At 38.1% G+C, this 21,077-nt stretch overlaps 1 protein-coding gene across 1 annotated transcript in view; it reads right to left on the bottom strand.

The window, feature by feature from the left end:
- Positions 1–17,241: 17,241 nt before the first annotated feature.
- LOC108514673 (calcium-activated chloride channel regulator 4) overlaps positions 17,242–21,077 on the bottom strand; it is a 34,925-nt gene continuing 31,089 nt past the window's right edge. The window contains exons 12-14 of the mRNA XM_017851070.1: positions 19,882–20,052; positions 18,358–18,591; positions 17,242–18,001 (exon numbers count right to left, since the gene is read on the bottom strand). Coding sequence (XP_017706559.1) covers positions 17,586–18,001; positions 18,358–18,591; positions 19,882–20,052 — 821 coding nt within the window. The 3' untranslated portion in view covers positions 17,242–17,585. The remainder of the gene's footprint in view (positions 18,002–18,357; positions 18,592–19,881; positions 20,053–21,077) is intronic.

Consider the following 21,077-nt stretch of genomic DNA (forward strand, 5'->3'; position numbering starts at 1 on the left):
TGGGCTGGAGTGCAGTGGCTTAATCTGGGCTCACTGCAACTTCTGCCTCTCGGGTTCAAGCAATTTTCCTGCCTTAGCCTCCCAAGTAGCTGGGACTACAGGTGCCAACCAACATGCCTGGCTAATTTTTTTTTTTTTTCTGTATTTTAGTAGAGACAGGGTTTCACCATGTTGCCCAGGCTGGTCTCAAACTCCTGAGCTCAGGCAGTCTGCCCGCCTCAGCCTCCCAAAGTGCTAGGATCACAGGTCTGAGACACCGCACCTGGCCAAAACTTATATTTAAGAGGGAAGCAGAGCATGTAAGTTTGGAAAATTTGCAGCCTAGCCATGTGGTAGAAAAGAGAAGCCCATTTTCAGGGGAGGAATTCAAACAGGCTGTGAAGCATCCACTTGCTAGAGAAATTTGCATAACTAAAAAGGAGCCAAGTGCTAATAGCCAAGACAATGGGAAAAAGGCCTGGAAGACATTTCAGAGATGTCTGAGGAAGCCCCACCCATCACAGGCCGAGGGGTCCAAAAGAAATGAATGGTTTCAGGGGACAGACCAGGGATACCACTGCCCTGTGCCACTCCAGGAGGCTGTACCTCACATCATGGCTGCTCCAACTGAGGCCATGGCTCAAAGGCACCCAGGTACAGCTTCGGCTACAACTACAAAGAGTGCAAACCATAATCCTTCACAGCTTCCATGTGGTTTTAAGGCTGTAGGTGCACAGCATGCAAGAGTGAAGGAAGCTTGGAGGCTTCCACCTAGAATTCAAAGAATGTATGAGAAAGCCTAGGTGCTCAGCCAGAAATCTGCTGCATAAGCCTGAGAGACATTTTCTATGACCTGTCATTTTCTATGAGAGGTCATAGAAAGTTTTCTACGACAATTTTCTCTGAGAGGTCCTCACAGAGAAGCTATACTAGGGCAGTGCAGAGGGGAAATGTGGGCTTGAAGGCTCCACATAGTGTCCCCACTCTGTAACCGCCCAGTGGCTTCACCTTGCCTGCTGCCTAGACAGAACCAATTCATCAAGGCAAGTGAATTGCAATCAAGAAAGAGTAATTCAGGCAGAGCTGGCTGTGTAGGAGTCCGGAGTTTTATTATTACTCAAGTCAGTCTCCCCAAGCATTTGGGGAGCAGAGTTTTTTAGGACAACTTGGTGGATAGGTGAAAGCCAGTGAGCCAGCAATGCTGATTGGTCACGGAAGAAATAATATGGAGTTTAAGCTGTCTTCTTGCACTGAATCAGTTCCTGGGTGGGGTCCACAAGATTAGATGAGCCCGTATCAATCTGGGTGGTACCAGCTGATCCATCAAATGCAGGGTCTGCAAAATAGCTCAAGCACATGGTCTCAGGAGCAGTTTAGGTAGGTCAGAATCTTGTATCCTCCCGCTGCATGACTACTAAACCGTAATTTCTAATCTTGTGGCTAATGTTGGTCCTACAAAGGCAATCTAGTCCCTAGACAGGATGGAGGTCTGCTTTGTGAAAGGACTGTTATTGTGTTTGTTTTAACCTATAAACTGTAAACTAATTTTCTCCCAAAGTTAGTTCAGCCTACACCCAAGAATGAACAAGAACATCTTGGAGGTTAGAAGCAAGATGGAGTTGATTAAATTAGATCTCTTCCAGTGTCTCAGTCATCATTTTGCAAAGGCAGTTTCAATCAAAGCATTGCCTAGTGGAGCTGTGGAAAGGGGGCCAGTACCCTGTAGACCCTAGAATGGTAGAGCCACCAGCTTACATCCTGAGCCTAGAAAAGCCACAAAGCAAAGCTGTCCAAAGCCTTGGTAGCCCACCTCTACCAGCAGTGTGTCTTGCATATGGGACATGGAGTCAAAGTAGATTATTTTGGAACTTTAAGATTTAATGACTGCCCTGCTGGGTTTCACACTTGTGTGAGGCCTGTAGCCCCTTTTGTTTGGCCAGTTAGTTCCTTTAGGAACAGGAATGTTTCTCCAATACTTGTATCCCCATTGTATCATGGAAGTAAATAACTTGTTTTGATTTTACAGGCTCATAGGTGGAAGGAACTCATTTCTAGACGAGACTTTGGACTTGGAACTTTTGAGTTAATTCTGGGATGAGTTAGGTCTTTGGGGGACTATTGGGAAAGCATGATTGTAGTTTGCAATGTGAGAAGGACATGAGCTTTGGGGAGACAGGAGTGAAATGATGTAGTTTGGATATACGTCCCTGCCAAATCTCATGTTGAAATGTAATCCCCAGAGTTGGAGGTGGAGCCTGGTGGGAGCTGATTGGATCATGGGGGCAGATCCTGCATGGCTTGGTGCTATGTTCATGGTAGTGAGTGAGTTCTCATGAGATCTGGTGAAAGTGTGTGGCACTTCCCTGCCTTCTTGGTCCCACTCCTGCCATGTGATATGCCTACTCCCCACTGCCTTCTCTCATGATTGTAAGCTTCCTGAGGTCTCCCTAGGAGTAGATGTTGGTGTTATGCTTCCTGTACAGCCTGCAGAACTGTGAGCCAATTGAACCTCTTTTCTTATAAATTACCCAGTCCCAGCTGTTTCTTTATAGCAATGCAAGAATGGCCTAACACATTATAATTTCCTTTTTATTGGGTTACATTCTATTTGCCAAGAATGCAACCTTACACGTGAACTACAGTAATTAACCATTTACCATTCAGACTTTGGAAATGTGAATATTGCTATAGCAAAATAGTCATCAACAGACATTCACCCCTTTCTGAAAACCAAGAAGGATAAAAACTACATATGAGCAATAGAACACAAATGACAGATGGGGCTGAGGCAGGATTAGGATGTCACTGAGATGTGTAAATGGGCCAATTTCCCAAAGCAAATTAAAGCAAATACACCTAACTTTTGCATTCCCCCTACCTAGCACTGCATTGACAGAGTTAAAAGTCAGCTCAATTCATAGTGAAGCCTTCTTCCTTCCTCTTACAATCAATTGCAATTAATTAATTAAACTTTCTTCTCCTCAATTCAAGATTATACATTCTTTGAAGGCAGGAATCACATTTGCCTCATGTACCCTCATGGCTCAGGACCTAGTGCACATAGTAGATACTCAGCAAATATTGTTGATATGGAAATTAAATGATAGGAAGTCAGGAAAGAATGAAGGAATGATTGAACTCTTACTAATGAGCTGCCAGGCATTTTGATAGGTGCTTGTACATTACAGTAGTTACTTCACATTATTCTGCATGGCAACTCTGAAAAAAAGGTATTATCATAATTTTACAGTTAGGAAGACTGGGAAGGATAACTTATGCTTTTATTTACTATTTGCTCAGTCCTATGCTAGGAAATTACATATGTTATCTATATGTTGACCCTTGAAATACCATGAAATGAGTGTTTTTTTCCTTACTTTACAAATTTAAAGAAAAAGCTGGCATAAGTTAATAAGCATTACTTCTAAGATTTAAATACATGCCTTCTGATTACACATTGAATGCAAATAATGAAATTTTCACTGAATGAATTCATGGATCAATGATTATCAATTCATTTATTGATACATATTTTCTATAAAACTATTACAAAAGCAACTTTGCCAGTAGCACTTATCCAAACAACTTTAAAATCTTCACCTGAAAAATTAAAATTTATACTTGAAAAATTAAAAACACCCTCATTTTAGCCTCCATTTATAACTTGATTCACATTTAAATCATGTCAGATTTAATTTTTCAATCACTATCTCAGAAAATTTTTCATATGATCTCTAAGTAATACATTCTGGTATTTAAGAGGCTTCATTTTCATACATATATCCTCATTAAAACCCATTTTCTCTCTTAATTGAGAATAAATGCAATGATAATAAATTTTAAAAATCTTATTCTTTATTTTGCAGCATATAATCTTACCTCTATGTTCAATGCCATTTGTAAATAAAACTGAACTTTAAAAAACTTATTTTAATAGCAACAATACTATTTGTAAATTTTGTTTGTTTCATGCTCTTAGGAAAACATTCTAATAATTCCACATTCTCATTTCCTGGTCCCAAGTTCCAAAGTTTTCCTCATTTTTTATTTGTCACACCGGTCTGTCCCTTCACTGACATTTACTGACACCTCGTTCCTTTTCCTACCTCTGTTCGAGGTCTTTTCACAGTTCTCTGTTAGAAGGTCTTCCTTTTCAATGGAGTTCACGGTGTTAGAAAGTGTGGGCACAAAAATGCTTGCATGCCTTTGGATGAGCTAAATCAAAAGGGCAAAGTGACACATTTAAGTCAGATTGCTCTCTAATCTCTACTTTATTTTCTAAGTTAAAGAAAATGAATAATAACATTTTTGATCACAGAATGTATTCTGTGTATATGTAAACACTTGAAGCTTTTCTAATAATTATGTATACAAGATCTACTTTAATCTCAAGAATTAATGTCAGATTCAGAACAGAATTTTAAAATGTTGCTAATTTATTTTAAAGTCTGAATGAATTAGTCATTAGCAGAATGCAAATTAGAATCACAAGATGCTGCTACACATTCATTAAGAAACCTCAGTAAAATGGACAATTCTCTAGGCAAATACAAATTATCAAAATGGAACCAGTCATTGGAAACCTGAATAGATTGAGGATTAACTTTTGCTCAACCAATCAATAAAAAAGATGAATACTTCACTTAAAAGATGAATCAGACATAAATGGTCATTCATATAAACAAAAACAACCAGTAAACATATGGAAAACCATACATTCTTTAGTAAGTAAAGAAGTTAAAATTAAAAGAGCAATGGAATATCATATTTTAAATTATTGAGTGACACAAATTTTAAAAGAACAGTAGTATACACATTTGCTGAAGAAATTTAGGAGGCAAATACTGACACATACAGTTGATAATAAAATGAATTGTTAAAACTTTCTTGTTAATAAGCTGTCAATATGAATTTAAAAACTTGAAAAAAGTTTTTTGCTATAAGAATGTTCATCATAGAGAACACTATTTTAAAAGAGTAAAGAATTGATGTGAATCTAAATTTCCTTATATAAATTTTGTTATATATATGTGTATTAAAAATGAATTTACGTTTTAATATGTTAATGAGTATTGAACTTTAAAACTTGTACACTACTGTAATGAGAATCAACAAAATGCCACTACACACAGCAATGTGGATGAATCTCATATATATATTTGAGTAAACGAAGCCAATCACCAATGAATATGTAGTATATGATTCCACCTCTCTAAAGAGTGTAAACAGGCAAAACAATCTCTGCCTTTAGGAGCCAAGATAACTTGACTTTAACTTGCCATTGTCTCTTATGGGAGATGATAATTGGAAGAGAGCAGAAAGGGAGCATCTGGGATACTGGTAATGTTCCTTTCTTGAGATCAACTTTGGTTACATGATTGTGTTTGGTTTGTGAAAATTCATTTAGCAAATGACAGAAGCCAAGGTTTGCATGTATGAAGCTCTAGAGAAAAGGTAGAAAGTGATATAAACAAGCTAGTATATAACAAATAGTTTAAATAACTCTCCTTGGCCTGATTCTATGCCTCCATATAAGACAGCATGGACAAAATATTTAGTTTATTCTTCCATTATCTTTTCAATCATTCAACAGTTATTAACTGCAAATTTATTATAGCCTGGTCTAGTTCTAGTTCATGAAGTGAGCAAAACTAACAGGTCACTTCTCTTATGGAACCCATATTCCAGTGGAAAAGATAAACAATACACATTCTAACATTCCATTAAAACTTAAAATATCAGCTAGCATTAAATGCTCTACAGAGAATTTGATTTTTAAAAATATGGTGGTGACTGAGTTGTTGCTTAAGATTAGGTTGACAGAGAAGGTCTCTCTGAAGAGATAAATGAATATCTGATAAAAGAGAGTCAGTAATTAATAATCAAGTGGAAGGAACATCAATTTCAAAGAAAAAATGACTTCTGGGTTTGAATGCCGGCACCTGGTAGATCAGTGCTGATGTTTAGGTAGGAGTATAGGAAGAGTGACTGACTGATATAGCCCAATAGGAAAAGGCTGCATTTCTCAAGTGTGAACTAAGTTTTTAGGTGCATTTGAATGAGTCTGGCCTTGATATCTTTGAAACTGATTTGAAAGGCTAATGTCCTTGGCAGATATAATCAAGGTCATTGGAGGAATTGGTGTTGGAGGAACCTATTAGGCAGAAGAAAATTCATGTAAAATTTGAATTGACCTAAATAGGGGCTGAAAGCTGATTGGGAGATTAAGAGGAAATGTGAAACCGAAGTTTGTTATTGCAGTAACAATGAGGATATAGTTCAGGATACTTTTGCCTTAATTTAAGTGGAACGACCCAGCATTCCTGTCTATAGGTATAATGTTTTCCTGCTTAAGCTCATACAGTAAAGTTGTTAGTGGTTCCTTTTTGTGGTCCTTTTGTCAGCTCTGTGATTGATTCATTAAAACTGATGCTTGGGAAAACACAGATTCCATGTTTTAATTTGACAAGCATTTATTGAGCTTGGTGATGGGCACTGGCGAGATGATGATGAGTAAGAGCTTGTCTCTTGCCCTCAAGCATCTCACCCTCTGGAGGGAAATAACGACAAGTAAATGGGCAGTTACGTGACAGAGTTAACGTGAAACTCAGGGGTGAGAATTAGGGAAGGGAAGAGGAGCTTAACCCTCTGGGGCAAGCGGTTGGAGGAATTAGGGGATGCTTCCCAGAAGGAATGACTCCAAAGACCTGAGAATGAGCATGAGTTATTCAGTGACTGCTGGATGTGGAAGTGGAAGGATAGTGGAGAAGAGGGTATTTATAGAGAATGAAAAGCACCTCATAGCCTTGGAATGAGAGATCCTGTAATGTATTCAAAGAACTAGAAGTGGTCCACGGTGGATGGAGCCCAGTATGTAATGTGAGAAGTTGTGAGACATGAAACTGGACAAGTAAGCTGGATGTGGAAGATGAAAAGCATCATTAATCATACCACAGGGGTTGGACCTCACTGGAATCAAGCAATGGTTTTGTTGCCTGATGCTCACAGAAGCTAATACTGTGGCACTGGCTTTTGAGAAAAGTAAAGAAAAAAGCCTTATTGAGAATCAACTGGTAAGGAGACAGGAGGCAAGTTCAAATCCATCTCCCTAAGTCAGGGTCTGGGGGCAGGTTTTATAGCCTGAGACTAACAATGGGAAGGGTAGGAAAATGCACTGAGGAGTGAGCTGGCTGGGTCATGCAAAGGGTGGTGATGGACTTTTGGCTTTTAAGTCTGTAATGCAACAAAAGAGGGTACTAATCACTTCTTAATTACATCCCTGTTCCTTGATTCAAGTACTTAGGTTCCACCTGTGGTTGGCTTTTTTATTCTGCTGGCTCTGGGGTCTCGAATCAGATATACTTGGTTCATCTGGACCTGTTCACGTTACATGATGTGCAACCTGGGGGTCCATTGCACTGCAAAGCAACTTGTCCTTTTGTTACTAACAAAATTAAACCACACTGAATTGGGGTCTGTGGTTACATCACCTTGAGTGCAAAGGAAAGTCATTACAAGGTTTTAAATAGGAGTGCAACAGGATCATATTTGTACTTTAGAAAGACTTCGGCTGCAAAGTGAATACTGGTTGGAAACAGGCTTGCATTACTAGCATATATGTCTTGTGTGAATTAGAAAAACAACTTATAAATTAGAAAAACATGCCACCTCTGGGCAGACTAATTATCCAGTAGTGCCCTTGCAGCCCTGATTCTGGGAGCTGAGGTTGGACTATAGTTCAGGCCTCACTCACTCGTGCCCTGCATAGCTGAGTGTCTTCAGACAGGGCTCAACCTTCACAATGGTTCATAATGGCTGTTTGGAAGAGGGTTTTGTAGGGAATATAGGTTAGAGATGCTGCGGGCATGAACTAGGGATAGAGACAGGTGGAACACTTTTTGAGACATTAAGAATTGACAAGACTTGGTGACTGACTGGATATAGAGAGTAAAGAAGCAAGAATAGGGATCTCTTGTATTTGCATGTGTGTATTAGAATATGCAGCACTCCATCCTTCCTCTTCTCTCTTTTTTACTCTGTCTCCCCAGAATGTAGTCCCATTTTCCAAAGTGTTCACTGCATAATTGAGAGAGATTAGGAGTTAGGGCTCGTGTCAGATAGTGAACAAATAACTGCATTTGGGTGTCAGAATTCTATATGAAGAATGGGATACAAATGGGGGAGTGTTCTATTCTGTCTGAGTGTGAGGCAGGGAAGCAGGAGAAGCAGTAGAAATGGGATTTTGAAAAGGGGAATGTGATTGGGGCAGAAGGGGAGGCTGAAGAAGGTGGGGTTAGAAGTAAAGAAGGAATGGTAAAGTGTGGCATTTCTGACAAAGGCCCAGAAATATAAAACTGTGTGCACTTCTGGGGAAACTGAAAGTCTTTGACTGATTACAGCTGGGAGATCAGTGGGGATGGTGTAATAAGAGATGTGGAAGTCAAAGCTAGGGCCAAATGATGATGAGCCTTGCAGTCATTCATTTCACAAATATTTGCCATCATGCAAGGTGCCTGGCAAGAAGTGATGAATAAAGCAGGCAAAGTCTCTGCCTTTGTGGCATTTATACCTTATCTTGAAAGCAGTGTAGGAACTATTGTGATTTTGCTCAAGTTAATCTGTGGGGAACATGGGTTGGGAAGGATTGACAGAAAAGAAAGACCTATTAGGGACCATCTTTTTCAGAAGAAGATGATAGAGGCTGACTGAGGCAGTCACTGAAGAGGAATGGAGAAGAGATAAGGGTTAAGGAGATTTTACAGACAAGACTGATTCACTGATTTGACACAAACGGTGAAGAAATTGGAGAGTCAAGAGATGGCCTCCTGGTCTCTGGTTTGAATAACTGGATGGTGAGATACTTTTCTTTCACTGAGATAGGATATTTTGGAAGAAGGTATAGGTGAAGAGAATGAATTTAGTTTTATAGAATTACACTGTTTCCCAACCCAAATTGACAAACCTATACTCAAACAGTGCTATGAACCACTTACATTTCCCTGCTTGGCTCAAACTGTGTGTGTGTGTGTGTGTGTGTGTGTGTGTGTGTGTGTGAGAGAGAGAGAGAGAGAGAGAGAGAGAGAGGAGAGAGAGAGAAAGAGAGAAAGAGAAGGTTCATGGTGGTGGAGCAGAAGTTGAAGGAGCAACAGATAATAGTGGGCTTTCTTCCTCTCCTCAAATAGCATTGTCTCCTGACACTGAGCTCTCTGGGATCTGGAGAGTTCTGGTTTGCTCTGTGAAGGAAGCCTAATTAAGGTTCTAAATACATTTGAGAGGTTGCACATAGATGTATGTTTGCAGAAAAGCAAAAGGTTTTGATTGTTTTTAGTTCCAAGCCCAGATAGAACTTCAAATGATTAAATAAGTGATGCTTCTACTTTCATGTCACCAAACTCCTACTGTTCAGTCTTTTCCATATACCTCTAAAACAACTTCCTATTTCCTAAACACCACATGATGACAGACAGCAGGACATAAAATATGTAGCACTTTGCTTACATTCCTCATGGGGTCAAATGCATCAGGAACTAATTTGCTGATCATCACATAGATTATTAAAGAAAACAGGGTATTGGGGTCATAAATCAAATAATTAATTAGCAACAAATATGATCTGAACAGGTATATTTACTAAAGTGCTATTACGGATGCTAAGGCTTTAAAATAACTTCCTGTTTCATGGAACAATATAGAATCATTTACGAAGAATACTTATTTTTTCATGTGTCAGCTCTAAGAGTAGAACTACCACATGAGGATGCAGACACTGTGCTTTGTGAAATTCCAGGAGTACCATTCATAGAAGGTATGATTTGCATGGATCCCTTTAAAGTTCTGTAATATGGTAGCCCTAGATAATATTCATGGTTATGTGAAGGGAAAAGACAGAACTATAGGTAAACCAGGCTTATCTAAGGCATCGATGATCAAGTAATGCTGGGCACCAAAAAAGTAGAAGGTGATGGTAAGAGGAACAGGATTGGGGAGAAAGAGACAAGGACTTGCCAAAAAGTTCAGCATAGGAAATGACTAGACATTTGCTGGAAGGAGGGAGAAAGAATGATGGTAAGGTGAACAAAAGTGTTCTCTATAAGAGGGAAGAAAGTGGAAAGACAAATTAGGAATTTGGTGCCTAGAGAGTAGATCTGTATAGCAGTGGATTTGTCATTGTTTGTTGTTTTTCAAAACTTACGAAGTTTTTGCAGTGATGACATTGAGTATAATTGCTGTGAAAACAGCTTATTGAACAGTCTCAATTCACTAGGATATAAACATGAAAAAACAATTTTTTGAGCCGCTGTAACAAACAGTGTTCTATTGAATTCCTCTATTTCACTGGGTAGCAATTACTAATATCAGAGCCCAATTCTATTAGTATTGTCATTGTTAATTTGTAAAAATCACAGTATCTGTGAAACATAATATTGTGAAATCCAGTAAAACATGGTATGTCTGTATATGTATACACTGTGGAATGGATAAATCAAGCTATTTAATTAATGCATTAGCTCATACAATTTTTTTTTTTGGTTAGATCAGTTAAAATCTATTCTTGTTGTGAGTTTCAATTATGGAGTATATTGTTACTAACTATAATCACCATGACGTACAGTAGATCTCTTAAACTTATTTTTTCCTCCCACCCCAGCCTCTGGTAACCACTATTCTACTCTCTGCTTCTATGTGTACAATGTTTTTAGATTTCACATACAAATGAGAACATATGGTATTTGTCTTTTTGTGTCTGGCTTATTTCACTTAATATAATAGTGGCTTTGCTGAGGCAAGTTGGATAAATTGGAACTACATCTCTCAGAAACCATATGATTCTGGGTTAAAGTTGGTCAAAAATAATTTGCATGAAATGTAGAAGGCAGAAGTAAAACAGCAGCCATAACTGCCTGCAGGAGAAGTGATAAGAGGTGGTGTGAAACAGGTGCAGATGGGCCGGCATCCTTGCTCCTCTCGACTCTATTTCTGACTCTTTTTTCTGAATGCTGACATTGCTGACTGACAGTGACCCTAGGTCCACCACAAGACTCTTGGTAACAAACCCACAGAGGTTTTTTTATGCACAGGTAACAGTCTTCCACAGACTTCCACAGTAGCCCCCTTCACGATCTCATTCCAATTCCTGGACATGCCTGGATAACAACATGAAACACCCAACACAAACTTCAGCACTTCAGATAGCCTTGTTAGATTTTTTTCTGATCTCTCATTTCCTTTCTTTAGTACTTCCTCATCCTAATTCTTATAATAAATAAATTCTCTACTCTGTAATACTCATGGTGGTTTGTTTCCCTGATGGAACACTGACCAATACAGTTATTGGTTATCTAGGTAATCTAGCACTGTGGACCAAACCATCCCAAAACTTAGTGGCTCAAAACATCAATCATTTTCTTTTTTCCATGATTCTATTGGTTGTCTGGGCTTAAATGCGAGGTTCTTTCGCTGGTTAGGCTTACAGTCTGGTGACTGTAAATTGAATCATCTAGAGGCTGGGAAACAGGGAGAGTTAATTAGTCCTCTTTTTATTCTCCATGTATTCTTGGAACCTCTCCAGTGGTCTCTCCATTAGCATAGCTGTATTTTAACATGGTAGGTCAGGGTTCCCAAGAACACTAAAATGGAAACGTCTATCATTTTTACTATATTATGTTAATTAAGGCACATCATTCACCCAGCTCAGATCCAATGTGAGAAAGTAAACATAACCTTGGCAATTGTAGGGTATAGTTGGAGGCTTTGGAGGAATATGACATCATCAATTTATACTTAGTAGTACCAACACCAAATTCATTTTTTTCAAATGTTGTTTATTTGCTCTCCTTTACTTGTATTTTGACTACTCAAATAGATAATTTTAATTTCTTGATGAAATTTGAAATATCATTTCAGAAAAATGTTGTATCAAATAATAAACAAACAAGTAACAATATGAAAAAGGATCTCTGTTCATCACTATGTCTTACAAATAAAATAACAAAAAATAAAACTATTAAATTTTAATCTTGACAGTTTTTTTACATCTCCATGAGTGTTTTTATTTAATCAACTACATAAGGCTACAAATAATTGGAATTGTGGATCTTTGGAAACTTTTCTGGGGATTAGCTACCATACTTTTTTGTTTGGCTGCAATGGGCCTGGATTACTTCAGTGTTGCTTTGAGTTGAACTCCTCTTAGTCCTATTTTATGCTGGTGTGAATGTTCATCAGGTACTGTGGTTTGGGCCCCTACACTTACACATGCTCTACTGGGGCACTCTGGCCTGTGACAGCAGCCATCTCAGTGGCATGAATGGAAGCACGGAAAGGTAGTTCTCTCAGTCCTAGCTGAGCAGCTGCAACTATGAATGCATACCATCTCTCTGTGCTAGAGCTTGGGCAGCCCCTGTGGTAGGTGTTCAGCTTGTGACACTGTAGTCTTCCCACCTCAAGGAGTAACACTGACTTGAATAGCTAGTGATACAGTTTTTTTCTATTCGGGGACCCTGTAGACATACGAGTCTCCGAGGTCCGTAGAGGGTTCGTCCTCTCCCATACAGGGCTGCCTCTCTTCCTTAATGGAATATCTTAGATGTATTTTCTGTTACCAGATTCCCTGCAAGAGGCGATGAGCCTAAACTTAGCTTCCCAAATGTGGTACTTTTTCATGATTAACTAAATCAACTACTAGACCGTGAATGCTGCTAGGTAGTTGTAATGGACAGCGCACACAGAGACTTCATACTGTAGGTGCCATCGCTAGTTTATCCTGGACTGCAGTCAGGGCTGGTTTTGTGGACATACCATCTATGCTGTTGCTTGGAGCTCTGCTTAGAAGGGCCCTGAACTTGGTTTAATATTTAGCTGTTGGTGTCTTGAAATTCTTACTAATTTTAAAGCAAAGGCATCTTATTTTCATTTTGCAGTGAGTAGCATAAATTATGTAGCCTGTACTGACTACAACAATGGTAACGATTTAGTTATCTTTCTGATTCTTAAGAATTCCCAAATAACTACTTGATGCAGACCTGGGAATAGAATGAAATTAGAACTTGACCTGGGAGGGGAGAGCCCACCACTGGGATCCACCTGAGCCTAGCTGTTGCACTAGAACCTCAGAGAGGGAAGTAACCAGGCTGGTAGGCTTTGCCTCCAGAGTAATGGGGTGAATAGGTGGAAGGGACATACAGAAAATCTGACTGTTACATGATATTTCTGGTGCCAACATAGAATTTCAGGCCTTCATTCCACTCTTGGTAAAGGCCAGGTGCTCTACCCTTAATGCTTTTCCTGCATATTCTCCTGTACATCCCTAGCCATTAGCACTGGCCGAACAGATGCCAGTCTGTTAGAGGAGCTAACGGTGCCAATAGACCTTTTACCTCAACAACTTAGTCTTCAAATGCCCTAGTGTGCCGCTCATTTTCCTCTGCACATTTTCTTCTGCATGCATTGAGAGGAAGTCAAACCATCCTAGAGTCAGGAGTCTCCCACTTACTTCCTCTTCCTTTGCTCCTTTACTACTTCCAACTTAAACTACAAGGCCCTTTTTGTCAGCCCTTCTGATCACACCAAATTCTTTTTGCCAGGTCAAGATCTATGTTTGAAGATTGTTAAAAGTGACCCCTGGACTCAGCTTATATGGCTTTCATTTTCATTTACTTTCAAAGAGCAAAGAATTCCTGCCAATGCTACATGAGATAAGAAATGCAAATGAGCGGATGCTGTTCTGCAGGTCCTCTTTAGTTCCTCAGGATGCTGAGTTATAGTGATAAAAATTCCTGTGCAAAATGAGAAAACTACCCGTTAGTAGAACAAGGAAACCGTATGCTTGTAAACTTGGACTCCAAGTCTACCTACTCCTATGAGGGGAAGTTCTTTCTGCACCATCTTACACCATTGTTACATGCTCTGTGTTCCATTTTGTTTACATCATTAGGGTCTCTGGCTGACCTGGCTATGGTCTGCCATATAAAACTGCTCCTTTCAACCTACATTTTCTCCTTAAGTGATCTCATTAGTCAATATGGTCGTGACCCTGAGAGATGCATGAAAATATTGTGTTTTAAAAATATTTAGTTTTCTTTATCTGAAAACAAGGGCAATAGATAGTAGCTTCAGTAATTCGTTCCTATGATAAAACAAAAAGTACGCAGATAGGTATGGCTTTTTAAATGAAAAGAGATAGATATATGTTTATATCGAAATAAAATCAGGAAAAATTAGTTTGACAGGTGGTAATTGATTTTTTTTTTCTGGTATCCTTCATATCCATGAATTGTAGTAAACATAATCTTGGCAATTGTAGGGTATAGTTGGAGGCTTTGGAGGAATACGACATCATCAATTTATACTTAATAGTACCAACACCAAATTCATTTTTTCAAATGTTGTTTATTTGCTCTCCTTTACTTGTATTTTGACTACTCAAATAGATAATTTTAATTTCTTGATGAAATTTGAAATATCATTTCAGAAAATGTTGTATCAAATAATAAACAAACAAGTAACAATATGAAAAGGATCTCTGTTCATCACTATGTCTTACAAATAAAATAACAAAAAATAAAACTATTAAATTTTAATCTTGACAGTTTTTTTACATCTCCATGAGTGTTTTATTTAATCAACTACATAAGGCTACAAATAATTGGAATTGTGGATCTTTGGAAACTTTTCTGGGGATTAGCTACCATACTTTTTTGTTTGGCTGCAATGGGCCTGGATTACTTCAGTGTTGCTTTGAGTTGAACTCCTCTTAGTCCTATTTTATGCTGGTGTGAATGTTCATCAGGTACTGTGGTTTGGGCCCCTACACTTACACATGCTCTACTGGGGCACTCTGGCCTGTGACAGCAGCCATCTCAGTGGCATGAATGGAAGCACGGAAAGGTAGTTCTCTCAGTCCTAGCTGAGCAGCTGCAACTATGAATGCATACCATCTCTCTGTGCTAGAGCTTGGGCAGCCCCTGTGGTAGGTGTTCAGCTTGTGACACTGTAGTCTTCCCACCTCAAGGAGTAACACTGACTTGAATAGCTAGTGATACAGTTTTTTTCTATTCGGGGACCCTGTAGACATACGAGTCTCCGAGGTCCGTAGAGGGTTCGTCCTCTCCCATACAGGGCTGCCTCTCTTCCTTAATGGAATATCTTAGATGTATTTTCTGTTACCAGATTCCCTGCAAGAGGCGATGAGCCTAAACTTAGCTTCCCAAATGTGGTACTTTTCATGATTAACTAAATCAACTACTAGACCGTGAATGCTGCTAGGTAGTTGTAATGGACAGCGCACACAGAGACTTCATACTGTAGGTGCCATCGCTAGTTTATCCTGGACTGCAGTCAGGGCTGGTTTTGTGGACATACCATCTATGCTGTTGCTTGGAGCTCTGCTTAGAAGGGCCCTGAACTTGGTTTAATATTTAGCTGTTGGTGTCTTGAAATTCTTACTAATTTTAAAGCAAAGGCATCTTATTTTCATTTTGCAGTGAGTAGCATAAATTATGTAGCCTGTACTGACTACAACAATGGTAACGATTTAGTTATCTTTCTGATTCTTAAGAATTCCCAAATAACTACTTGATGCAGACCTGGGAATAGAATGAAATTAGAACTTGACCTGGGAGGGGAGAGCCCACCACTGGGATCCACCTGAGCCTAGCTGTTGCACTAGAACCTCAGAGAGGGAAGTAACCAGGCTGGTAGGCTTTGCCTCCAGAGTAATGGGGTGAATAGGTGGAAGGGACATACAGAAAATCTGACTGTTACATGATATTTCTGGTGCCAACATAGAATTTCAGGCCTTCATTCCACTCTTGGTAAAGGCCAGGTGCTCTACCCTTAATGCTTTTCCTGCATATTCTCCTGTACATCCCTAGCCATTAGCACTGGCCGAACAGATGCCAGTCTGTTAGAGGAGCTAACGGTGCCAATAGACCTTTTACCTCAACAACTTAGTCTTCAAATGCCCTAGTGTGCCGCTCATTTTCCTCTGCACATTTTCTTCTGCATGCATTGAGAGGAAGTCAAACCATCCTAGAGTCAGGAGTCTCCCACTTACTTCCTCTTCCTTTGCTCCTTTACTACTTCCAACTTAAACTACAAGGCCCTTTTGTCAGCCCTTCTGATCACACCAAATTCTTTTGCCAGGTCAAGATCTATGTTTGAAGATTGTTAAAAGTGACCCCTGGACTCAGCTTATATGGCTTTCATTTTCATTTACTTTCAAAGAGCAAAGAATTCCTGCCAATGCTACATGAGATAAGAAATGCAAATGAGCGGATGCTGTTCTGCAGGTCCTCTTTAGTTCCTCAGGATGCTGAGTTATAGTGATAAAATTCCTGTGCAAAATGAGAAAACTACCCGTTAGTAGAACAAGGAAACCGTATGCTTGTAAACTTGGACTCCAAGTCTACCTACTCCTATGAGGGGAAGTTCTTTCTGCACCATCTTACACCATTGTTACATGCTCTGTGTTCCATTTTGTTTACATCATTAGGGTCTCTGGCTGACCTGGCTATGGTCTGCCATATAAAACTGCTCCTTTCAACCTACATTTTCTCCTTAAGTGATCTCATTAGTCAATATGGTCGTGACCCTGAGAGATGCATGAAAATATTGTGTTTTAAAATATTTAGTTTTCTTTATCTGAAAACAAGGGCAATAGATAGTAGCTTCAGTAATTCGTTCCTATGATAAAACAAAAGTACGCAGATAGGTATGGCTTTTAAATGAAAAGAGATAGATATATGTTTATATCGAAATAAAATCAGGAAAATTAGTTTGACAGGTGGTAATTGATTTTTTTTTTCTGGTATCCTTCATATCCATGAATTGTAGTAAACATAATCTTGGCAATTGTAGGGTATAGTTGGAGGCTTTGGAGGAATACGACATCATCAATTTATACTTAATAGTACCAACACCAAATTCATTTTTTCAAATGTTGTTTATTTGCTCTCCTTTACTTGTATTTTGACTACTCAAATAGATAATTTTAATTTCTTGATGAAATTTGAAATATCATTTCAGAAAAATGTTGTATCAAATAATAAACAAACAAGTAACAATATGAAAAAGGATCTCTGTTCATCACTATGTCTTACAAATAAAATAACAAAAAATAAAACTATTAAATTTTAATCTTGACAGTTTTTTTACATCTCCATGAGTGTTTTTATTTAATCAACTACATAAGGCTACAAATAATTGGAATTGTGGATCTTTGGAAACTTTTCTGGGGATTAGCTACNTTTGACTACTCAAATAGATAATTTTAATTTCTTGATGAAATTTGAAATATCATTTCAGAAAAATGTTGTATCAAATAATAAACAAACAAGTAACAATATGAAAAAGGATCTCTGTTCATCACTATGTCTTACAAATAAAATAACAAAAAATAAAACTATTAAATTTTAATCTTGACAGTTTTTTACATCTCCGAGTGTTTTTATTTAATCAAAGTATCCTTTTCAGACATCTTAAAATTATTTTTATGAGTTTATGATCACACATGGGATGAATTTTAAGATCCAGAAATATCCTTTACTTACATTGTTTTCTAAAACTCTCTTCTAGGTCTACTTGAAGATTTTTTTCTTCGTTAAGGTTCAAATGGTGGTACTTAAAATAATGTTAACAATTACAATAGACCCAATCACAGACAATACCAGGGTAGAAATATTAACTCCAGAATTATGACTTTTATCAGGAGTAGGAGTAGGAGTAGGGGTAGGGGTAGGAGTAGGAGTAGGATAAGTGTCATCAGGATTTGCTTGAGGGGTAAACAAAGCTACTTGTGCAATGTTGGATACTTTTGATGTCAAATTGCTTTTATCTATGCTTTTAATGGCAATAAATATGTGAGTTGCATTTTCTTCTGAGATCTTCCCTGGTTTAAATGCAAAGATTTCCTTGGAGTTGGCCTCCTTTGGTGACAGATCAGTAGTATTTACTTGAAGAGCATCATCAAAACTGTCTCTTAGATCAAGAATACTTCCACTTATTTTTATGATATAATGTTGAGCTGAGAAAAAAAGTTACATGTAGTTTAGAGACTGGAGCATAGCATATTCATTCCTTTTTTTAATTCTCAAAAATATCTAGTTATACAAAGCAGATACTCAGATCAAAATCCTTACTCATTTTTTAATAAAAGCTGAATTCTGATCTTAAGCTCTGCAAACTGCTACCTTCTTTGTATGAAAAGTAGGACCACGTTAAAATGTGTCATTTGATTGATTAAAAAATATCAGATTATAAAATTAATACTTTGCTAGGCTGTCAATATAAAACCATTCTCCCCTCGCCCGCCCTCACACCCTTGTTTTTGCAATTAGCACCTTTCACTTAAGCCAAAATCACGTGACACTTCATCCTTACCTTTCCCAACATCAAAGTTATCTCCTGGTGCTGTCCATGTAAGAATAATCTCATCCTCCTGAAGGGTGGCATCAAGGTCTGTGATTTGACTTGGTGGATGTAGGTCATCCAATAAATATTTTGGGACTTGTGACACCACAAATGCACCTCCAGACGCTGTTCGGCTGAAATCCTCCAAGGTGGTCTGAGTATCCTCATCAATTTCAGGTCTTGGCGGGTTTGCTTCAATTTCCCCTGCATTAAACATTTCCTGGTTTATAATGGGCAAAACTGCTGGTATTTTTTATAATTCAGGGAATCACCTTCTTCACCCTATTTGTCTTTTCCTTTTAATAAATATATATACAGTCACATTTTTACTAAGTTTTGTGACAATCATAAGCATCCAGTTGGTGAGAGAATTCTCATCTTTGGTAGGATATTGTAGGACAGAGTCAGATAACACATTGCTTTAGAATTAAGCCTACACTGGATGAGAGAAATATTATATAATTCAATATGTGCCTTTTTAAAAAAGGAATTGCTTCACCTCTTGAATTATCAGCACTCTGGGAATATATCTGGGGAAATCATTACCAGTTCTCCTCCACCCACTTGTGCTAGGTCCCTCCCTCCATGCTGCAAGTGCTAAGGAATAATTCTTCTGTTGTATTCCAATTGCTAGTAGAAAGCCCCTAAAAGTCACAAGGGACCAGATAAAAGAAGCTAGCAAAGAATGCATTCTTAATTCTTACATCACTTTACTATACACATTGTTTTTTTTTTTCTTTTTGACTTATTAAAATTCCAAATGAATGTTTACTCTTACAGCATATGTAATCTGAAGGATAAATTCTGCACTGGCTTGTGCTTAGGTTCATAAATTGACCTGTTTCCTTCATCTTGAGCTGAAAGTTGGGCATATTATTGCTGATATACATAAGATGTTCCAAACTAACACAATAATAACTGACATTTTTGAGTGAGATCACGTCTTTTGCAGGAACATGGATGGAGCTGGAGGCCATTATCCTCAGCAAACTAATGCAGGAACAGAAAACCAAAATACTGAGTGTTCTCACTTATAAGTGGGAGCTAAATGATGAGAATTCATGGACACAAAGAGGGTAACAATAGACACTGAGTCCTACTTGAGGGTGGAGGTTGGGAGGAGGGAGAGGAGAGAAAAAATAACTACGAGATACTAGGTTTAGTACCTGGGTGACAAAATAATCTGTACAACAAACCCCCATGACACGAGTTTACCTATATAACAAACCTGCACATGTACATCCAAACCTAAATGGAAAGTTTAAAAAACAATAATAACTGACCTTTTTCGAGTGCTTGAGTGCTTACTAGGTGCCAGACATTGTACCAAAGCTTAGATTAATTTACAGGCAAATCCTAGTATGACTGAGAACTTTATTCCATAAAACGGAAAAGCTATATTTTGAGTTGTGATCAACCTGTTTGAAGCCTCAATTATATAAAATCAATATTATTCAAACTATCACTGGATTATAAATATCACGAGTTACTCACCGTTCACTACCCAGCCTGGTATATACGCGGCTCTATTCAGTGGAGGCTGTAAGCTTAGCCTGGCAGTGTTTGCTCCTCCATGAGCCCATACTTTTAAGCTGTAGCTGCCATTTTCTGTATATGCTGTAAAATACCTGGAGTAGACCCCATCATTCTTGAAAGAATCAGCGCCTTGTTATAGAAATGAAGAAATAAAGTATTGTAAAGAGAAACGTATGCATTTTCAAAGACAAGTAATTGGCCTCTACAAGGATATCCTCTAGATTAGGCTTAATATTTTGAGATTGACCCTTTGGAGAATATTTCCATTATATTCTGCTGAAACAATATATTGTAGAATTGATACTTTTGAGCTATTTTGATACCTATTAGGTCTATATAACACACACACACACACATTAATATTTATGTACGCATAATAAATGCCTTAAAACTTCACCTTCCCGTCCTTATTAATTCATATACAGAGTATTACACATAGTACTCTTACAATTTCTCTACCACTTTTTGCTTTCAGCTTGCTTTCTCTAACTCTAAACACATTATGTCATCTCTCTTTTTAAATCAAAAGGGTCTCTACTAAGGAAAAAGCCTATCTTTGTGTAGGATTTAATTCTCACAACAGTCAACTAAAATTACTAAATTTGATGAGTTTTAGAGATATACATTTCCCAGATTTCCTAGAGAAAGGTCCCAGCATTCTGTGTTCTTACAAGCCCTCGAGATAACTCCTTTGCACACTAAAGTTTGTCTGCAAACTAAAGACATTTGCAGACTAAAGAACGTCTGCTCTATGTCATTGTTAATCACCAATACCATCTCAAGTAAAGGCACTCCAAATTAGCAAATTTCCCCAATTACCTAAATGGTCATGTAGCAAAATGTTGAGAAGGGAAACATGATGCATATAAGTTTTAATGTAGTATAGATTTGCAGAAAGGGGAAAATGAGGCAAGGAATAGTTGTGGAAATACTGATATATCTGAAGAAGACATTGAGGTACACAAAAGAACAATTTCACCTTCTCAGTTTTTCTCAGGGGCAACTGTAGTTGAAGATATGATTATAAAATGATTGAATAAGTTACATTGCAAAATATACTGATGGAAAATTTTGTTAATTCGAGTGCCTATCAATATAGTTATTTCCTTGCTTATTAACCTCTTAACAGAAGCTTCTGTTCCTAGAACAATCTA

The sequence above is a fragment of the Rhinopithecus bieti genome, unplaced genomic scaffold (genome assembly GCF_001698545.2).
Source record: "Rhinopithecus bieti isolate Rb0 unplaced genomic scaffold, ASM169854v2 scaffold_1467, whole genome shotgun sequence".
In the NCBI taxonomy this organism is placed as follows: domain Eukaryota; kingdom Metazoa; phylum Chordata; class Mammalia; order Primates; family Cercopithecidae; genus Rhinopithecus; species Rhinopithecus bieti.